General features: G+C 32.7%; 1 protein-coding gene across 1 annotated transcript in view; it reads right to left on the bottom strand.

The window, feature by feature from the left end:
* Window positions 1–20,699, bottom strand: part of HUWE1 (HECT, UBA and WWE domain containing E3 ubiquitin protein ligase 1) — a 195,617-nt gene that overhangs the window by 62,972 nt on the left and 111,946 nt on the right. Inside the window, 10 exon segments of the mRNA XM_076448258.1 lie at window positions 108–259; window positions 1,887–2,021; window positions 2,674–2,785; window positions 12,175–12,239; window positions 13,635–13,733; window positions 15,323–15,603; window positions 15,857–16,023; window positions 17,741–17,893; window positions 18,292–18,519; window positions 18,906–19,024. Coding sequence (XP_076304373.1) covers window positions 108–259; window positions 1,887–2,021; window positions 2,674–2,785; window positions 12,175–12,239; window positions 13,635–13,733; window positions 15,323–15,603; window positions 15,857–16,023; window positions 17,741–17,893; window positions 18,292–18,519; window positions 18,906–19,024 — 1,511 coding nt within the window.

Raw genomic sequence — 20,699 nt, 5'->3', positions numbered from 1 at the left:
TACAGTCCAATGACAGAACTGTTTTCTATTTTCAGCAATATTTGATTTGTAACATGTAATGCATCTTCCTGTCGGTAATTCTAATATTACAGAATATTTAAATGTACTTCATCATCATCTTCATCATCATCTTCAGCTTCTTCATCACCATCTTCATGTTCAACCTCATCATCATCATCATGTTCTCCTTCATCCTCTTCACTATGGCTATGGCCAGATTCTGAATTGGTATCAGAGTCACTACTTTCACGACGATCTTCTGGAGAAAATAATTAGATTGTATCATGTTTATGACATTAATAAACAAAAGATAATCAATATGAAACCTATATACTATCTCTTGAACAAAAAATACACTAGAATGATTCATCAAATGTTAAAAACTACACTATTAAAAAAAATTGTTTTACAAGACAGTTTACACTAGCATTCATGGAGCAGTTCAGTTCACTGTAATTACAAGCAAGAGAGAAAGAGCAGGAGAGACAACTTCACCAAGTTTGAATTTGAAGCCATTTGCAGAAATCATATACTAGAAAGTACCATGATTTTTCCATATTTCTTGATATTTAAAATATTTACTTAAATATTATATTATTTAATTCTTTCACTACAAACTTGGCCACTTGAAATTAATTTGTGACCCAAAAGTGACAATTTCCATACTATAACTTTTAATACACTTTATAGATCTCCACAAGATTTTGCAAGAGTTCAGTAAACATTGAGACTTGTGTACACAAAAAAATCAGATTTTTTAACTGAGTACTTTTATTAAAACTTCCTCCATAAATATGAGGTCAAAATGTTGACTGTTCTGAGTGCAAAGTGATTTTTGTATGAAGACTAAAAACACTTTTTGTCATCTTAAAACTGTTCAATTTTGTTTGTATAATCCCTTAAACCTCTGCAATAAATATCACTTTTTCAATAAAACTGTATTTTATTTTTCCCCTTCCCTTATTCTATATGCAACTTGAACAACTTCTTGTCTCCTGTAAAATATGTGCAATAAATCTAAATTATCCAATTATTTTCTAGAATATTTGCAAATTGCAATATGAAACTACAGTGGTTTATCCTAAATAGTTTCCACTTCATAACAGCATACATACATTTAAACTTAAATTTTAATGTTGTAAATCACACCCTGAAAACTACAAGCATCCCCCATTAGGAATTCTTTATTATCTCACTTAATATACCCATCTCTAACTAAATTAGTTGGTAATTTTTACACAAGTTACTTTTATAATAATAAATAAACAAATACACGTGAAAAACAAACAGTTTTTACCTGGTCTTCTAGTTTTTTTTCTTGTCAATGAAACTTAAGCCTCCCCCCCATACTAATAGTACTACTACTACACAATTTTTATTGAATTAAATAATACATCTAAAAACATAGTGACATGACAATTTGTTTTTCTATCAATTTTTCAGGCTTTTCAACTATGCAATAAGAACTTTTAAAAAGTTTGCTTGAGTAACATCTATATTTTAATGAGTAATTTACATTAAATTCCATATTTCAGAGTAGAGTGGAAAATAAATGAGAAGGCAGGACCTAGAGAACAAATTTTTTTTTTTTTTTAAATCAGGAGATATTTTGATATTTCCCAATAAAATTAAGAACTTACAACTTAAATAATATTAAGATTTGATTTTGTTACTACATTTTAATACCAAGTTTATTGATATATATTTATAATGAGTAGTTTAATAAATTTTTGACCTTCCCATTACAAATGTTAAAGAAAATAAGGCATAAGGAGTGAACAAAGTGAGATTATTTGATAGTTTCAATACTACAACTGATCACCTGTAAACAATTCTAATGTATGTAGTGACTGCCAAGTTTATAACCAATTATATGCTTGTAGTACCTTGTGTGTGATCTTCAAATTCACTTTCATGATGACTGATCATCTGGGAATCATGATGGTCTTCAATTTCAGCTTCCATGCTGATTACTATGTCTTCTGATTGACTTTCCTGTGCTTCTGCATTTTCTGGAAGAGCTATTTAATAACAGAAGATTATAATAAAAAAACATTTACACTGATAATACAAACATCCATGCTAATTTAAACATTTTGTCTCTTTAATGTTTATGAATTACAGACCTGAAATTATGAAACAAAAAAAATACTATATTATATTGAAAATAATTTCCTGAGGCATAAAAAAAACTTCATATACACAACATAACATGGACACAACAAATAACCCTGAAAAAAAAATTAAAACAAAAACCTTATTATGCTCTAGTTAGTCATGAGAGATTTGAAAATGTAATATTAATGGAGATAATGATACAAGTTAATGAAAAATTAACAGTGGAACCATTTACAATTGATCATTTGGTGTTTTAAATGGTGTATGGTGTTCGTAAGCCAATAAACAAGTACATTAAATGTTCATAAAATGATATTTGTTTTTAAAGTTTATAAACCTCTTCAGATTGTTATATTTTATGATAAGAAAACAGATCCTATAAACTGTCCCTAAAATAACAAAAAGAAAAATGCCCATTTTCAGTTTCATAATTAAGATTTGCCAATAATACTCTATAGATTTAAAATGTAATTAAGTTCTTTTAAAATAAAACAACAAACAGTAGTCTTATACAAGTTTGTTTTAAGAAAACTACTGACATTAGTTTTAACTGACCAGTAGTAGCTGAGCAGTAGATGACCTCTCCAAGTATTTGATCTTCTGACCCATTATTATCATGGTCCAAAAGTTCATCAATGATTCCTTCTAGTTCAGCTTCATTGTCATTCTATAGAAAAATTTCAAATTTAGATTCTACATTTTCAAAATTGTATATAGAATAACCTGTGATAAGAGCCAGTTAATGCTTAACACGTTGGCTCCCACGACACCTTTTTAATGCCCCACTTATTGGCAGGGACACAACAGTTACATATACATATGAAAGTGGAATATTAGTACAACATTTCTGGACCCTGGAAAGTATCAACAAATTAGGCTTGAGAGCCAACATATTAAAGGAAGCTTAAAACGCAAAATGATTTTCCAACTATGGCTACCACTGTATATGTTCTTCCCACCTATGGGGATTTGATGAGGCAAAATCTTTCTGAAATAATTATATCTGATGTAAAAGTTCATTTATTAGTCAATTTTTTTAATTACTTCAGCTTAACTCTTTCACATCAGGTAGGTAAAAGTGTACATTTTACAATCTTTTACAAAGTTCATTTAAATTTTAATTAAACCACTATATTAGCAGCATATAGAAAAAAATGTATTCTTAATCTTGATATGAAAATCACTTTGCATTTGGAGCATTCAACACTCTCACACCATACAATTAAACAAAGTTTCTGCAAAAATACTTGATAACAAACAGAATCAGGTTTGTTTGTTTTTTTATGAAAGATTTAACATTTACTTAAATCTCGTCAACTTTGAAAAAGCTACAATAAATAGTATGTATATCACCATGTTTGCATGGTTTTTATGTGGTGCTGCAAAATTCATCAGCCCAAAGTAAAAGGGTTACGACTGGTGCAGAGCACTATTCATTACCACCTATTATAATAACACAATACATATTACTGATTATGGTAAACTTCTGCATTTTTCATATCTGGTTGGTTGGTTGGTTTGGTGTTTTATGGCACAAAGCAGCTTGGCTATATGTGCCAAACATCCACTAAAAAGTTAAAGTAAATTTTGTAAAATTCATTAAAGGAAATTAAGGTGAAGCAAAACAAAGTTTAAAAAAAACAAATAGCTTTAATACCAATGTTTACATCCAATCTACAGCAGTAAGAGAAAAACTACAGTAATACAAGTCGTAAAAGACTTCCTGTAGCATTTACTGTAATTATCATAACTTGCCAGGAAGGCTAACAGGTAAGTTCAAAAACCACTGTCACTCACTCGAAGTTGGCCTTTCCAGTCTTGGTTTTGAATTATGATGTTATGGTCATTTTCAGAAAATAAAGTAATAAAAGTTTTAAAACACTTGCAGCAAAATTTTAATTATAACTCAACAGGATGACTAATGAGTAGTTCAAAACAAAAACATTTGTCACCTGAAGTTGGCCTTTCCAATCCTAGTTTCCATTTATTTGACGTTACGGCCATTTTCTTATTTCAAATTGAACTCAATGTACTTTGATTCTTAAAGGAGAATGACAAAAAAAGGTCTAATGTATAAATTAAAAAACTTAAATAGCATTAAAATGATTAATGGCCTTCAAAAAACTAAAAACATTTCCAAGGTGGACAGTGTGACCATCACTAATAACCCTGTCTAATGTTACAGATAAACCTTATGACAAAACATGTTTAAAATGGTGCCATTGTTGAGAGTCGTAATGATGGCAAGACAGTAAAATGTGGCTTATTATGACCTGAGTTTACACAGACAACACACTGGTGCATCAGTTACAGATAAAAGAAAATCAGTTAAAAAACTAGCCAATGCATAGTCTAATTAGAACAATTTCCTCTTTCCAAACCTTACAGAAGCAAGACAACCAAATTCCAACAGAGGGTTTTTATTTGGAAAAGCTTGTTTTCATGTTGTTCATTCCAAGTCGACTGCCAACTGGCACGAAGCCGAGACTTGAATACAGGACCATAGAGTCCATGTATGGAACAGGCACAGCAGTGATAGTGCCAGAACAGATATATTTAGCTGAGGTGTCAGTGAGCTCGTTCCTGCTAATACCAACGTGGCTCGGTATCCAGAAAAACTGGACAGAAGTAGATGTTAAAGAGAAATGGGCCAGTCGATTTTGAATATCAGCGAGAACAGGGTGTGAAGTAACATGAAGCGATTCCAGGGCCAGTAGAGAACTAATCGAGTCGGTATAAATAGTGCAGTTTGAGTACCGCTTAGCTTCTATGTGATCCAGGGCAAGAGAAATGGCATACAGTTCAGCAGTGAACACAGCTGTTGAGTGGATTCTGCATGCAACCACCAAACCACAACAAACCATGGCAGAGCCCACAAAGTCACCTGATTTCGAACCACCTGTATAAATAGGAATGGAAGGATGGTTCAAAGATGCTCAGCAAATAATAGACAGTATTTCCAATCGGGAGCATCTGCTTTTCTCAGATAACTTAAATATAGGTCACATTTGGGGACTGTATGAAGCCATGGTGGGAAGAAATGATCAGTGGGATACAGCAATGTTATCTCAGGAAAGACTCAATTCATCCAACTGTTCTAAAAACGTATGGCGCACTGAGGAAAGAAAACACCACCCCAGGTGGGATGCTTTAGTAAGGAATGAAGTTTCAAAGCATATAGTAAAGCAAATGGCAAATGCAAAGAAGGTTCACAAGACTTGTGTATAAGCTCTGAACTGGGGAAGTGGGAAAAGCAACAGTGCAGAGCCAAAGTTCTTGATGATGAAAGGGGTGCAGCATCTTTAAGGCCAAGTTCCTGATAGAGCCATAGACAAGTGATTCATAGTCGAGTTTTGACTGAATAAAAGAACAATAGATCTAGCATAGAACATTGATCTGCTCCCCAAGTGGTGGAAGAGAGGACATGGAGGATGTTCAGTGCTCTTGTACATTTGACCTGTAGCTGCTTGATGGGGGGTATTAAGGTCAGCTTACGGTAAAAGATAAGCCCCAAGCAGCACAACTTCACCAATACGGAGATCTGGCTCAGGGTGAATACCCCACTGGCAGCAAAAGTGCATGAAAACTGTTTGAGAAAAAAAAAAGTTAAAGGCTGTTTGCTGCAGTCCATTTCAGTAAAAGATTGAGGGCAGTCTGTAGCTGCCACTAAATATACGTCATATTTGATGACTCACATGAGATGCGAAATTGTAGACATAGAGCCCGTTAGCAACAATAAGAGAGACTTGTTCAATGATGGCATTAATCTTTATACTGAAAAATACAACACTCAAAACACACCCTGAGGGACTCCAAGTTCCTGTAGAAAAAAACGTGAATATGTTGAACCCACACAAACTTCGAATCTCCTGTGCATTAAACAATTTTTAATAAAAATAGGCAAATGGCCATGTAACCCATACATATGGAGGTCTCGTAAAATACCATACCTCCATGTTGTGTCATAAACCTTCTCAATGTCAAAGAATATTGATACAAGATGTTGTCATTTGATAAAGGCTTCTCTGACATTTCAAGTCTAATCAGGAGGTTCACAGTGGAGAGCTGTCATTGGAACCACCACTGGGTGGGCAAGAGGAGGTTGTTTGATTTGAGGAACCAAACAAAATGAGTATTAACCATCCTTTCTAAGGTCTTTCAGAGACAGCTTGTCAAAGCAACTGAACGACAATTTGAAGAGATCTTGGGATCCTTCCCAGAGAAAGGTAGGACAATAGTCTCGCACCAAGCATCAGGAAAAACATTCTCCTGCCAGATCATGTTAAAACACTCAGAATAGCAAGAAAAGCAGGAGATAGATGGCACAGCATTTTATAGCGTACATCATCAGCTTCGACCTATGTACTGTCAGATCAATGAAGAACCACTTTGAAAGTTCCACCACTGTGAAGGGACAATTATAGTCATTTGAGAGTTCCACCATTGTAAAAGGGACAATTATAGTCATAGAGACAAGAGCTCAAAATGAAAGAGGTGATTGCTCTGCCCAAGTCTTGATGTATAAGAAGATGGAGGATGAAGCAGAAGTGCTCAATACTTAACAAAAGCTTTCACCTAGAGTATCAGAGATGCTCTGGATATTAGTCACTTCCTAGCTAGAGAATAAGATTGAGAGGGGGACAAAACTATATTGCCCACTGACCTTTCAAATCTTATCCCATATGACTTTAGAATTGGTGGTAGAAGATATACTGGTTGTGAACTTAATCCAAGATTCCTTCTGGCCTTGACGCCTTACCCACCGAGCGTGGGCATGGGCGATGCAGTGCAAGAATGTGGGATGCTTACGAAAAGTATCCCAGACCTGTTTTTGAGCCTTCCATGCCATGTGGCAAGCAGGATTCCTCCACAAACAATGATATCGTGGAAAACATGCAGAGGTTTATGGAATACACTGAGCAACTGCTTGTATGATACAGTCAGTTACTGTTGCCACAGAGTTGTCTATTGATGGCTTACAGATAATGGCAGCATCAAGTTCTGCAAGAGCAGTGAGAGAGAGCCAGTTTGATTGATACAGCTTCCACTGGGGCACGTGGGCCAGGTGGAACTGACCACGATCAGTCTCTCAAAATTATAGGAAAATGGTCACTGCCTTGTGGATTATTGTCAATCCTCCACAAAAAATAGTAAAGGAGAGCAAACTGAGAGATCAATAGCAGTAAAGGACTGACTAGATGCATGAAAATAAGTTGAAGAACCAGTGTTGAAAAGAGAAAGGCTGTGATCAGATAGCATATGCTCTATGGAGCAACCCCTTCTATTAATATCAGCACTTCCCCAGAGGGGATGATGTCCATTAAAGTCCCCCAGGATTGAAAAGGGAGAATGGCAACTGTTCAATGAGAGCATCAAGGCCTGGTTGATCATAGGTCTCTCCAGGCAAGGGGCAGAGAGAACAAACAGTGATGGTATGACCCAAGGAAACACGGATGGCTAAGGCCTCCAAGGGTGTGTCAAGTGGCAAAGACAGGGTGTGCACATGCTGATTAACCAACAGTGCCACCCCTCCATGCACACAACCTGTTATTTCTCTACAAGGAAGCAATCAGTGTTTTGATCTCATCCAGATTAGAATGCAAACCGACAGTTCCATTGTATGAAGGTAGACATATGTGCAGGCAAATTTGGCAGAGAACCCTTCAGTTTATGCCCATGTCTTTTTTCTTTACTGCCTTTATTCGAGGGAGGTCTATCAACCTCCATGGATCCTGCTTTGGGTTGATTGGGCAGGTCTTTGCTGTTTGAAGAGGATTCCAGCAACTGAGGACATGAATGAATGATCATTTTGCATCTTGGGATGGGAGAAGATGTACTAGAGGAAATGCCTGCACATGGAACCAAAGGAAGTGGATCTTGAGATTTGCTGGAATGTATGTTAGAGACAGAGATGGGTGAAGTTGATTCATCAACGTTTTTAATCATGGAGGTCAAAAGACTTTTCATTTGGTTTGAGAATGCTTCTTAAGGAGGCACAGAAAAATTGGTCTGTACTCCCAGTGTAGCAGTGGAACAAAGTGCAGCAGCATACGTCCAAGATAAATTGATGGACAACTTTCAAGCCTCAGGGTAAGTAATGTTGTGAGTCGTTTTCAAACGATTCACCTTTTTTTTCTTTCATCCATTTAGGGCAAGAACGAAAGTAGGATGGGTGAAAGCCACTGCAACTGATGCAACGAGGGTCCGTTTCACGCTCACGGGCATTGTGGTCCTCACCACTGCAACAATCATACATCCAGAAACCTTGACATAACGTCTTCGAGTGACTGAACCACTGACAATGGAAACATTTGAAAGGGTTTGGAATGTATGGCCATACCCTGCAATTACGATAACCTGCCTTGATGGTGGCAGGTGAACCCAGTGATGTAAATGTCAGAATGACGACATTGGTCAGCATAATAATTCCATCTTTGCGAGTGGAGATACACCTCACTGCAGAAACTCCGTGGGTGGAGAAACCAGCAAGAATCTCTGACTAAGGGATGTTCTTCAAATCCCTTTCAACAGTAACTCCTCGTGAAGAATTCAAGGTAGCATGGGGTGTAACCTCAATAGGTACCTCTCCAATCACCTTTGAATGCAAAAAGAGTTCACTGTGTTGATATATGGATGTTTACACCAATATCTCACCAGATCAAAGCTTCTCTACTGACTTTAGAGAACCAGCAAGTCCCTCTAGTCCCTTCTGAATGATAAAGTGAAACATTTTCCATAAAGGTTTGTCTGAAAGTAAATGTAATATAAGAAAATGAAGTACAACAGGTGTTACAGATGTTGAAGATTTGTGCTCAAAATCTTCAAGACATGGTCATTTACCTATGGACTTTTTTTACTATTTTATTTGGAGGATCCATAATAATAAAAGACAGGAATATTTCAGTTCCCACTGACCACACCCACCAAGCAGCCCTACGAGGGAATGCACTACTATGCCAAACAAGGTCACTACAGCAATGCCAGGGTTTCTTGAGCACTATACCCAAAACCCTGCATCATATACAATGTCCACAACACTTGTTGAGAACATCCAACACTGGCACTTGGATGACCCAAGGGGGGCTACCCCAAGGCCACCCATCTACAGGAATTCAAGGTCAAAGTGGTGTGTTAGGGTTGGACCCCTCAACCACAAAGATCTTCTCCTCCCTTTCGTGGGCCACCATATACAGCAAACACGTGGATGGATGTTTAGATCCCAAAGGAGGTAAACTGAAAGAACAGAGCCTTCCATGGGAGGTTCTCTCACCATGTACAAGAATCCACACTGAGGATTTTTTCATATCTTCCAGCCACCCATGAACCAAACTGTGGCATATTTGATATTATGTGTAAAAGTATATAAAATGTATTTCATTCAAAAACATTTTATTCATCTCCATGATTACTTCTTTGTATAATTCCAAAACCTTAGCCAAACTATAGAAGACTTATCATCCCTTTCCCTTATCAATGACTCTCTTCTTGATTTGATAAACTATTTCCAATGAAAGAATCACAGCACCATGCCAACCATAAGCAATACTTTCATGTTCAGTCTCCTCCTAGCCACAAGTATCTGTACAGGGAATATCAAGATACAGTGTATGGGAACTTTTACCATTTGAAAGTCTAACAGCTGGTTCTCATCACAGGAATACTTAACCATATCATAACAGGTCACAGATAAAAGAGGCATGACATAGTGTTTGTTGACTTGCATTCAAAGTTTTATTGAACTACTACTTTATGAATTTATTTCATTAAGAGTGGTATCAAACTGTAGATTATAATTAAAATGTACATATTATACATCATTTAATTTAACTTAAAAGAATATTTATAAAAACACACCTATAGATTGAGGCTATAGCAGTTCAGATGCAGACTTGCCAAGGTATGATTGAGACAGCCTTTTCAAATGCAATTTCACGTGTTTGAACAATTGGCACTTCATCTGAATATATCTGTTCATTCTTGTAATTGTTTCCAAAAAAGTTTATTTTTCAGTTAATACATTTTATAGTTTAAGATGCAGTGAACTGGGAAACTGCTTGCATGAATAAGAAATATTTTTATGTTAGTGTAGACATCAACTCAAGTTGTGAACTTTCATGATGCTGTTTAACATGTTCAACAATGTATGCAAACTATTCTTTCATCATGAGCAGCATTCTGTTTTACTTGATTCACATCTACTGGATCCTGTTTTTGGATCTCTCTCACCCTTTATTGTGTAAACTTAATAACAAACTCATGATAACCTGCTTTCTTTGCAAGTGGATCAGCATTTTAATGTTAGTAGTAAGCAACTCATTATCCAATTTATTTACAGTTTCTGCTTATAGTGAATTCACAGCAGTCTCAGTTACACATTTCACTGTTTTGCTTTCTTCTGACAAATAAGACACTGGTCATTAGCAAATAACATGGTACAAGATTGAAATCTTCATCTGTTACTTGAGGAATGTAATTCATCATTGTATTTTTCCTTGACACATTGTTCAAAGATATTTGACATTTGCAAAAGCCTCATAATACATCTTATGATACCTATTTTGATTTATCAAAAATGTCAGGTACACCACAAAATACCTTGTCTCATCTATGTATTTTTTGCTTTATGAAAATTGCTATGAATGCAAAACCTAACTTTGGTAAGTGATTTTACCTCTAAGTCTTAAATTTTACATTATGTAAGATATATATCCTGTTTTGGTACAATTCATCTTTTCAAATTTAAATGGTTTGCTTCACACTAAGATTTTTCAGACTTTTTCATGTTTGAAAAAACAGATGAAAGCATGTGTTGAGATATATCAAAAACAAAATTCAAATTTGCAATTCAATGAACCATGGAAAAAATTTATGTCTTAATCTCTAATGCTATAAGAACTTGTAATAGCCCACTCCATTATTCTAATGAAGTTCTTAAGAACTTGTAATAGCCCACTCCATTATTCTAATGAAGTTCTTCCATAATTTCATATATAGAGGTGAAAAGAAATAGATATCAATTGATATTATTATATGTGGAATATTAATCCTTCTTGTAACATTTTTTATGCATGTTCAATTTAGCATTTTGCTAAAAATATTAAAAATATTGTATGCTAAGACAATTTTGAAATTTCGAATTAAACATTTCATAAAATGAGCCCAACCACGTGAGATTATTTGCCATTTATATCAGTTTATGAAGAAAATTACTAAATTAAACACTTTTTAAACATTTAAATTTGGGATAAAGATAGGTTTTTGCTATCTTACACATCTTGAAAACGATAAAATACACAAGCGCTTAAATATTCTGTAAGGAATCACATTTATGAAGAAACTGATTACTAATTCATGTACTGAGTAATAAAATTTACCATTTCAGTCAAGAGCAAAAACTAAAATTTTGAAATCACAATTATCAACCTTTTCATATAAAAGATGATTTAGAAAACATTATGCACTTGGAGATAGACTATAAAACTAATTAAAAATTTTTTTATTCAATTTTTTGTGGGTATGGCTACTATTTAAGCATCTGACACCTGCTGGTAGAAACCAACAAAATTATAAATTTTAAAGTCAAACTAGCTACTTCTTTATGTATAATTCTTTTAAGGAATAAACATTAACAAGTCCAGTTTTAAAAAAAAAGTACAGTGGGTAATGTTAAAAGCTTCAAAATCTTAAAAACTGAAACAAAAAAAAAGCAAACAAGTAAAAATTACTTTATAAATATTCAGAAAAAGTGGCAAAATAAAATTTCTCATTTCAGGGGTTGCTTTTTGCCTATGGAATATAACAGGAAATCAAAATACAAAAAATTTCAAACCTTGTGGTTATGAAAAATTTGAACTTAAAATAATGTTCAATAACAAAAGGAATCTATAAATGTGGCTGGGGTTATCAATGTCACTAATCTATTATAATTTATTGGTTTTGTCAAAATATGAAAATAAAGTTTTTTTTTAACAATCCTCAAGCTCTGGATACCTCTTATGCAAGTTATACAATTTGCTGTTATGATTAATTAGATTCATATGAAAAAATATAACTTACAATAATTTCCTGGCTGAAGCTAGCAGTGACAGGAGCTTCTTCTAATGTTGCTCCTACATCAGGAGCTACAAAAGATGTAAAATGTAAATTAAATTTCTTAAATGATACTGAAAAACTATCACTATATTGCATAATATTTTAAAACTGATCTCTCAAAATCTACAATAATTGAAGTAACAAGAATATTCCCAAAAGATCTAGGGATTGTTATTTTACTTTCTTTTCAATATGTTTTTGCACAGAATAAAAATACATGTACTTCTGAAATAATTAGACAATAAACAGCAGCCCATTTTTAATGAACAAAATTAAATGTGGTGTATTAGTATTTCAAAACATTAAAAGAATACCCAATGAAAAAACTGAAGGATAAACCAAAATGTTATAATTATGTAAATATTCCCACATGAATAACAACATTTAACACGTACATTCTCAAGTAGTAATTCTTTACTTCAGCTGACCCTTTTCACAAAAAACTGTAAAACTTTGCATGTACATTTTATGCTGTATCATCTCAAGTACTTCACATTAATCAAAAATTGACAAACACAAGGTCAACATGTACATAAGTAATGCAAGCCATTAGATATAAAATCTGTGGAGTTTTATATTTTTTTAATCATTTGCCTAATCTATTGATTAAGTTTAATCCATCAATTATTCCCATTACACTTCAACAGTTGGAATAATTAAAAATAGTAATAACAGGAAACGCTGTTATTGATTAGTTGATTATTTCTCTTAGTCATGACACTATTTGATTACACCAAACAATAAGGAATTAATTGAAAATTTCAATGAGAAACCATAATGGCAATAATCACAAACAGTAAACATTTAAATCACTTACTTTTATGATATTTTATCTAATTATACAGGGTGTTCGGAAAGTCACTGTGCAGTTTTGTAATCGTATTTTATTCAGTCTATTTCAAGCCAGCAACTGATAGGTGTTTAGAAACAAAATGAGAAGGATCCAGGCCTGTATTGATGCCAACGGGGGTCACTTTCAACATTGTTTATAACTGTCATTCATATTTACCTCCTGTATTATTTATTGAAACATGTCTGTTAATAATTATGTAAGTGCATAGTGACTTTCTGAATACCTTGTACCTTCAATTATTTTTAGATGACAATCAATGTAAATGATGTATGCATATAATGGATCAATCAACTAATTACACAAATCATTGAATTAACATGGCAGTTCCTGCATTATATCAGTAAACTTGTACAGCCACTTTCAAAGTTTTACGTAATATAACTGATAAGCTTATTGAAACTACTTTATTATATCAAGCTAGCTTAGAACTTTATACATCTGTAGCTTTATTCTCCTTAATATTCTAGAAGAATTTTCTTTCAAACTTTGTTGATAAGAATGTATTTAAATAACTAGGCTGAAACAAAGTTAGATAAATACACAAATTGCTGAAAAATTATTCAAATATTACCTTCACTATCAGTATTATCTGCACTATCATCTACTGTAACTTCACCATAAGCATTAGTTGCCTCAGAAGTACTTGTTTCAGTGTTTCTTACTGCAGACCCTGAAAATTTAAGGCCAAAATTCAACTATAAAAAGTTTAAAAATTCTTTTCAATGATTCTTACAAAAGAAAACCTTTCATTAAAATGTCTTCTGTGCCTTGTAAGACATTATATTACTTCTTACCTAATCTAATCTTCACCAACCTAAAAAGATCCCTATTTCTACATTTTAGTTTTTATAAAAATAAATAAAGAATAAACATGATAAACAATGTATTTTACAGATATTTTCCTTGCTGTTGATAGTCAGTGACACCCCTTTTATAATACAAATAGTAATAATTCAATAAATTTCATTTCATTAAAATATCGCATTAAAGAACAAATTAATAGCATGCAAAAAAGTAGACAATTTCCCTTAACAGTCACAATCCTTTAGGCATTCTAACAATGTGACAAAAGACGTTACAAATTTGTTCAAGCTAGTTATCTTTCTAATGGAAACCTGTAATAACACTGAAACTAAGAATTGTCTGTTCAGAAATCACTACATAATGTCATCTGATAGATGAAAACCTAGACTTTCTACTGATTATAGGTAATATATAATTAACCATGAGAGAACTATTAACAAATTTTCAGAGAATGTGAGAGATTGGTGTGTAATCAATCTAAATTGAAGGCTATAAAAATTATGTTTTTTCCTAAGCAATGATGATTTTACAGTACATTATGTTGAATTTTGTAGTTATTGGAGCAGTGGTGGATAAGATAGAGATACCTAGAGAAAATGTCACACACACTAAGAGAAATTCAGGATTTAAAAAAATTACCATATAGAATTAAGAACTTAAAAATTGTACATTATTAAAACATAGTTTATTAATATTTTACAATATATTAATTGATATAAGATAAACCAAAAATAGTTCAATACAAGTTTGAATGCAAAACACAAACTTTGTGTCATGCAGTGAAAGGATACGTGTGAAGAGAAATTAAAACAATGGTTACACAACAATGGAAATAAAGCAATTTTGTAAACAGACACCTAAAATTGAATTGGAGAAAAGTGTATAACATAACAAATTTTGCTAAATGAAACTAAGGGTGATCAGAAATTTCAAAACTTTCTTTTCATTCAATAATGAGATGAGATTACAATAAAGTTACTATAATCAAATTTTGAAGCAAGAATGTGCATTATAAACATCACCAAATGGTATTTTGTTATTTGCCATATTAAAATTTAGTAGTAATAACTCATAAGAATGAACCTTGTTTGACATGTGTAAAAATAAAATAATTTATAAATGAAGTTCTACTGTAATCAGAACATATACATATGTTAGATCTTTGTATTTTAGTTTTAATATTTAGTATGGAATGCCACAGATGGTTCACACGTGAAACAACTTCATATTAGTTCTAAATACACACTAACTCATTCTTAAACGTACAAGTATTCAGATACTTTAAATGTTCAAATTTACTAGATGTTTTCATTAGTAGTTAATTAAAAAATGTTACTTGCTTAATGGTCAATTTGCTAAAAGTTTTATGCTTGAAATTTTTTCTACTTACTTCAAGATTACTAGTCATTCAAAAGATGAAGAATTTCTGTTTTTAGTGCAAACTGAAAATAGTACCTTCTTCATTCTGTGTAATGCCAGTATCTTCTTCCATAGCTTCAGCAGCAAGATCTTCTTGCATTCCTGATACAGCTGCTGAGGTTTTGGTGCGGTTTGATCCTTTCCCACTCTGGCTGTTAGTTGGAAGATTCACAATTCTGGAGAGTGTTTCTAATGGCTTTAGAGCAGAGTTTACTGTAGTAGCCATATGAGGACTGGATAAGTCAAGACTGTGGGGGATTCTAGCCAGATCTGTCACTAAACCACGCTTCAACAGAATTCTTACCATGTTGTTCATGCTTTAAAAAAGGTTCACATTCTTTTAAACTTTAAATTTTCTGTGTAAAAATAAATAATGTTCAAATTCTCAAAGTCACATATAGCCTTAATTGCAAGTATAACCAAATATAATCATTTATTGGATTTCAAAATATTATTCTCATAAACCATAATTTAAAGCTTTCCAGAAAAGTCTTTATCCAGCATTAGCATTATTTTCTGCAATTAAAGTGTAATCTTCATCTGTAAGAAATATATTGTATTTTCTCCCACCTGTTCTGTTGTTGTCTGAAAGTAGAAGAGTTCATCTGACTTTGGGAAGAAGAGGAAGATGGACATGATTCTATCATTGTTCCAATCAGACCTGTTAAAGCTTGAATCCTAGCATGTTTATCTGCAGATTCTGTTAAAGCTAATGCTCGATGAAGAGCAGCTTTCACCTATACAAATATACAAATTACAAGTCACAGCAAAAGGTCTTGCTTGATGCCAGACATTCAATGAATGATTAAAATTTATCTAATAAACTTTAAAATACACTACATCAATAAAATACATGATTTTAATTTGTGATGTTGCAATAAGTAAAATTACAAACCTTTAAATGCTTAACTCTACTGTCACAAGCTTAGTTGAATTGGCCAAGGTCATAGCCACAAATTAACCATCAGTTTCCAGACTAACTTAATTTGTTGTACATCTTCATAAAATTTTGTTAGCTTTCAGTACAAATTATGTACTTTGCATGCACACACACACACACTTATTAAATATTTCTATTAAAACTTGTTCTGTGAATATATGAAGTCATTATAATTCAAAGTTTTATAATATCCAAGTACTACTTCCTTTATTTCAAATGAAACTAACACTATTGCTATGTACTTAGTCAAATGGGCCAAGTCCCTAAAGCTAAACTGACCTTTATTAGTTTCCTTCTACAAATGCTAATGTTTTCTGCATCTTCACAAAATTTCACCAGCCTTCAGTTAGCATTAAGAGTATTATGTACACAAAGAAAAAACAGAATTTTTACTGAAGTACTTTCACTAAAAATATTTCCATTAGTTGCCTGTTCTGAGTAAATAGTGGTTATCACATTAAAATTAAAAATACTTTTCTTCATCTGGATATTGTCAATCTTTAAAACTTCCTAAATAAGTAAACGTTTTTCTCAGTAAAACTTTATATTTTATCAGTTTTTTCATCTAACCTAACTCTATATACATTTTATAATTTGATGGACCTCATACTATTATAAACAAAAATGAAATAAATCTAATGTTTCATTCCATAACAATTTCCTTCTAGAATAACTGCAAACTGTAATAAGAAGCAACTGTTTATTCTAAATTGTTTACAGCTCGTAACAGCATACATCTGTTTCTACTTAAATTTTACTTTAGTGCACATTGAATCCTATATAATTAAATCGTGTCACAGAAGTTGTACACCACACACCAAGTGTATTTCAAACTGTATATTGCACAAGCTTTTCACAAGAATACCCCATACAGAATTTTTATTATTATGTTTCATTACCTTACCTTATCTAACCCAAGTTTCTAATTACTTTTGTAATAATGACTGATACACACAAGAGATATATTTCAGAGTTTCTCATTTTTGTTGTTGTTGGCTGTCGATAAATTCCCCCCCCCTCATACTATTAATACTATTACAATAAATTTTTACTGAATTAAACAATGCACCTAAGACACAGAATAACAGTGTGCACAAAGCAAACAATGTCTTATAACTATCAAAACTTTTCTGGCTTTCTCACTATGGAATAGGATTCTTTAAAAATTCAGCTAAGCTCATCAATGTACTTGTTATGGGAATAGTTTTGACACTGGAAGCAAGACAATCAATTCTCTGTAGAAAAAACAATGTAATATAATACATCATTTGATAGATTACAATTTGGCTTTCTATTGGTTATACACAAGAAAGTATAAAATGGCAGGAAAAATAATTTGCAATTTGTGAAAATGGGATGTGACAGGTGGGTTCAGATTTTCTTAGCTTGTGACTCAGCCTTAATACTAACAATATTATGTCACTTTACCCCAAACTTTTAAGCTGATATATGTAATAAATGAGCATGCATATCACAGAAACACATGCAATGAATCTTTTTGTTTACTCACTCACCTCATTAACCAGTGCAGTTTGAGCTTCAGGAGTGTGATTACAAGAAGCTAGTGCTGCAATAAGAACTCTGGCTAAAGCTGGAGTGTCTTTATCTCCTGCTGTTTGACATTGGGGTAATAGGTTGTCTAGGATAAAAGCTAAGGCTGTGCAGCTCTGAAAAAGTTTCCAGAACAATGCTTAATAAATATTAAATTAATAAAAAAACTAATTTGTAAACAAAACACAAAGAAAGTTGTTTGAGCATAATAAATAAACTTCATTTTTATGTAAATACATATACCATCAAAACTTTTATAATTTTCAACTTGCTTTTAAAAGGTATTTATGCAAATATGATCTTTATCAATTAAAATTTCATCTACAAGAATGGAAGAACTACAAGGAAAAAACATAGCAACCTAATTTACACTCAACATTGTTATACATTAAATACATTTCTTCAAAATATTCTTATCTCTTCTGAAATAATTCCTACGCAGTTAATTCTTAGATACAACAGTATCAAAGTCAAACAAATACATTCAGAAAAACACGAGAAAAGTATATCTTACTTCAAGAATGAGCTCCGTCTGAGCAGCAGAATATGCGTGTTCTACAACTAACTTGGCACAACCTCCATATGATCTGATTAGTTCAGCTAAAAGTCTACAGATGGCTGACTTAGGTAACAAAGGCCTAGTTTTCTTAGCAAGCTCCTCTGCTTTCTGATCCTTTGCTTGCTTGTTGTCTTTTCCTGTAGTATTTGAATCACTGGTGTCAATGGTATCTAATGCAGCCAGCTGAAAAACAAAACAAAAACACACACACAAGTTGCAGGAGGAGATATCGCCAAGTATTTAAAATGAGAATATACTCATTGATAAATAAGTCCAGCAACTAACCACAACTGTATCTTGATATAAAACCACTAGTTTTGGTTAGTTTTACCTTCCCTAACAAAACGGCTTACTGTATAGTATAAATAACAATCACAAGAATCAATAAACAGTATTTAAATCTCCTCATATAATTCAGCAGCATGGATAACTAAGGTAAAATTAAAAGTTGAAAATCACAGAAAAACACTTAATCCTAAACTAATTAATGATAATTCAGAAAATATATATTTATTAATTTTAAGATTGTCAGGCATTTGAACTGACTTAAAAATTTTCCAATTACTCACCCCAGCTTCATCATCATCTTGCTGTAATAAATCATTAGCACTGTTATCACGAACCAATCCCTGTGGTTCACTTCTCTGGGATGTTTGCTCAGTAGATGTTTCCGTTTGATTTCCAGCACCTGGGAAACCCCAAATATACAATGTCAAGGTAACTAATAATAAAGACAAACACCGAAAGACTGTAGTTCAAACTTGAGCCCTAAACATTTTCTTTTACTACTTTTGTATTCTTTGCACTACACAATATTTATATTTGATTAGAAACTGCACACAAACAGGATTTCAACTTTCAGAACACTAATAAAGGGTATGTCCTCCATTTGCTGCCAGAAGAGCCCAGATCCTGGGTGGCATAGATATCACCAGATTGCTAAATCTGTCTCTTGGGGGATGATGCTCCACTCAACCAGAAGTGCTGCACTGTTCTCATTCAAACAATTTGTACACATCCTTTCTGTGTGCATATGTGCATTGTCGTGCATAAAGGTGAACCCCAAAGTGTGCCACGACCCTGGTTGGTGTCATCCGTGTCATTAGTATTCTGATCACCTAATCTATTTCTTGTGCCAGCCATGGCATTTTTCTTTGTGATGAAATTAAAAACTTTTAAAATCCAGCAATTTATAGACTGAAGGAACAGTGCGTACTGCACACAAAAGTTTTTCCATACAATATGTACAATAGCAAGGAATGGGTAAGTTTTGACAGGTTTAAATACTGACACATGATCACGCTGATGAAAATGATCTGATCTACTGAATTTTCAGAGAATATTCATGGTTAAAACCCAGGTATGTTTGCACCATTATTGCTCAACCTGTATGAAACAACTTATTTTATTACTTGTGTTTTTAATGCCATTCAATATATAAACTCACACAAGCTATATTTTTAGTAATTTATGGGTATAAAAGATTAAAACTACATAAATAAAAAATTATGAAATTGTATGGTCCATAAAAATCTTCAGGAATAAGTTATAACTGTTAATATCTTACAACATAGGTTTAATGTTATTCATTATACATCTTTCCTGAAAAAAATACAAATATTACACTTGTTCTCCAACTGTATTCTACATTTAACTTAAAAGAACTCTCATATGATACAATATATGTGACAAATATACAATATATCTATCAAATTTCACGAGTAGGACGTGAATAATTTTTTTTGAACAACCAAGAAATAATAAATTACTCTTATCATAAAACTATTATAATTTATCAACTTTAATAACTAACTTGTATTTGGGTTTACAAAATATAAAATTTCAAATAGCTTAAAAGACTTAACATCACTAAGGTTTGCCTCAAAAGAAATATATTATATTTGAAAATGGCTTAGAAAACCAATTGGAGGACATTTAGTTTTCAATTGGTTACTCCCATCATAAGTATAAGTGTACAGAAGAGACTATTTTCAAAAATCAAAAGTGAGCAAGGCTACTGTGTTTGATTCAGTACACAAGCAGCATCTCAGCATAGAAAAGACATTCTTATTTCATATTATAACTTTTCAATATTTGTAATTTGGGTTCCAAATTCATAAAAAACTAGATGTTGTATTTTGACAACATAAACATCTAATCTGGACCAATGCCGCATTCAACAAACCACTTGACAAACAAAAGTTGATGTTTAATACTTGTTTTTAAAATTTATTTTTAAATTAAAAATGATGTAATGTGTAATATGAAAAGTTAAATTATAATGTACAATTTGATCCCAAAGTGAATGACACATTCACAAAACACCAGGCTAAAATTCTTGGGTGCCTGAAATCTCATCAAAA

Source organism: Tachypleus tridentatus, chromosome 8 (genome assembly GCF_004210375.1).
Source record: "Tachypleus tridentatus isolate NWPU-2018 chromosome 8, ASM421037v1, whole genome shotgun sequence".
Lineage (NCBI taxonomy): Eukaryota > Metazoa > Arthropoda > Merostomata > Xiphosura > Limulidae > Tachypleus > Tachypleus tridentatus.
This window is presented reverse-complemented; position numbering and strand designations above follow the sequence as displayed.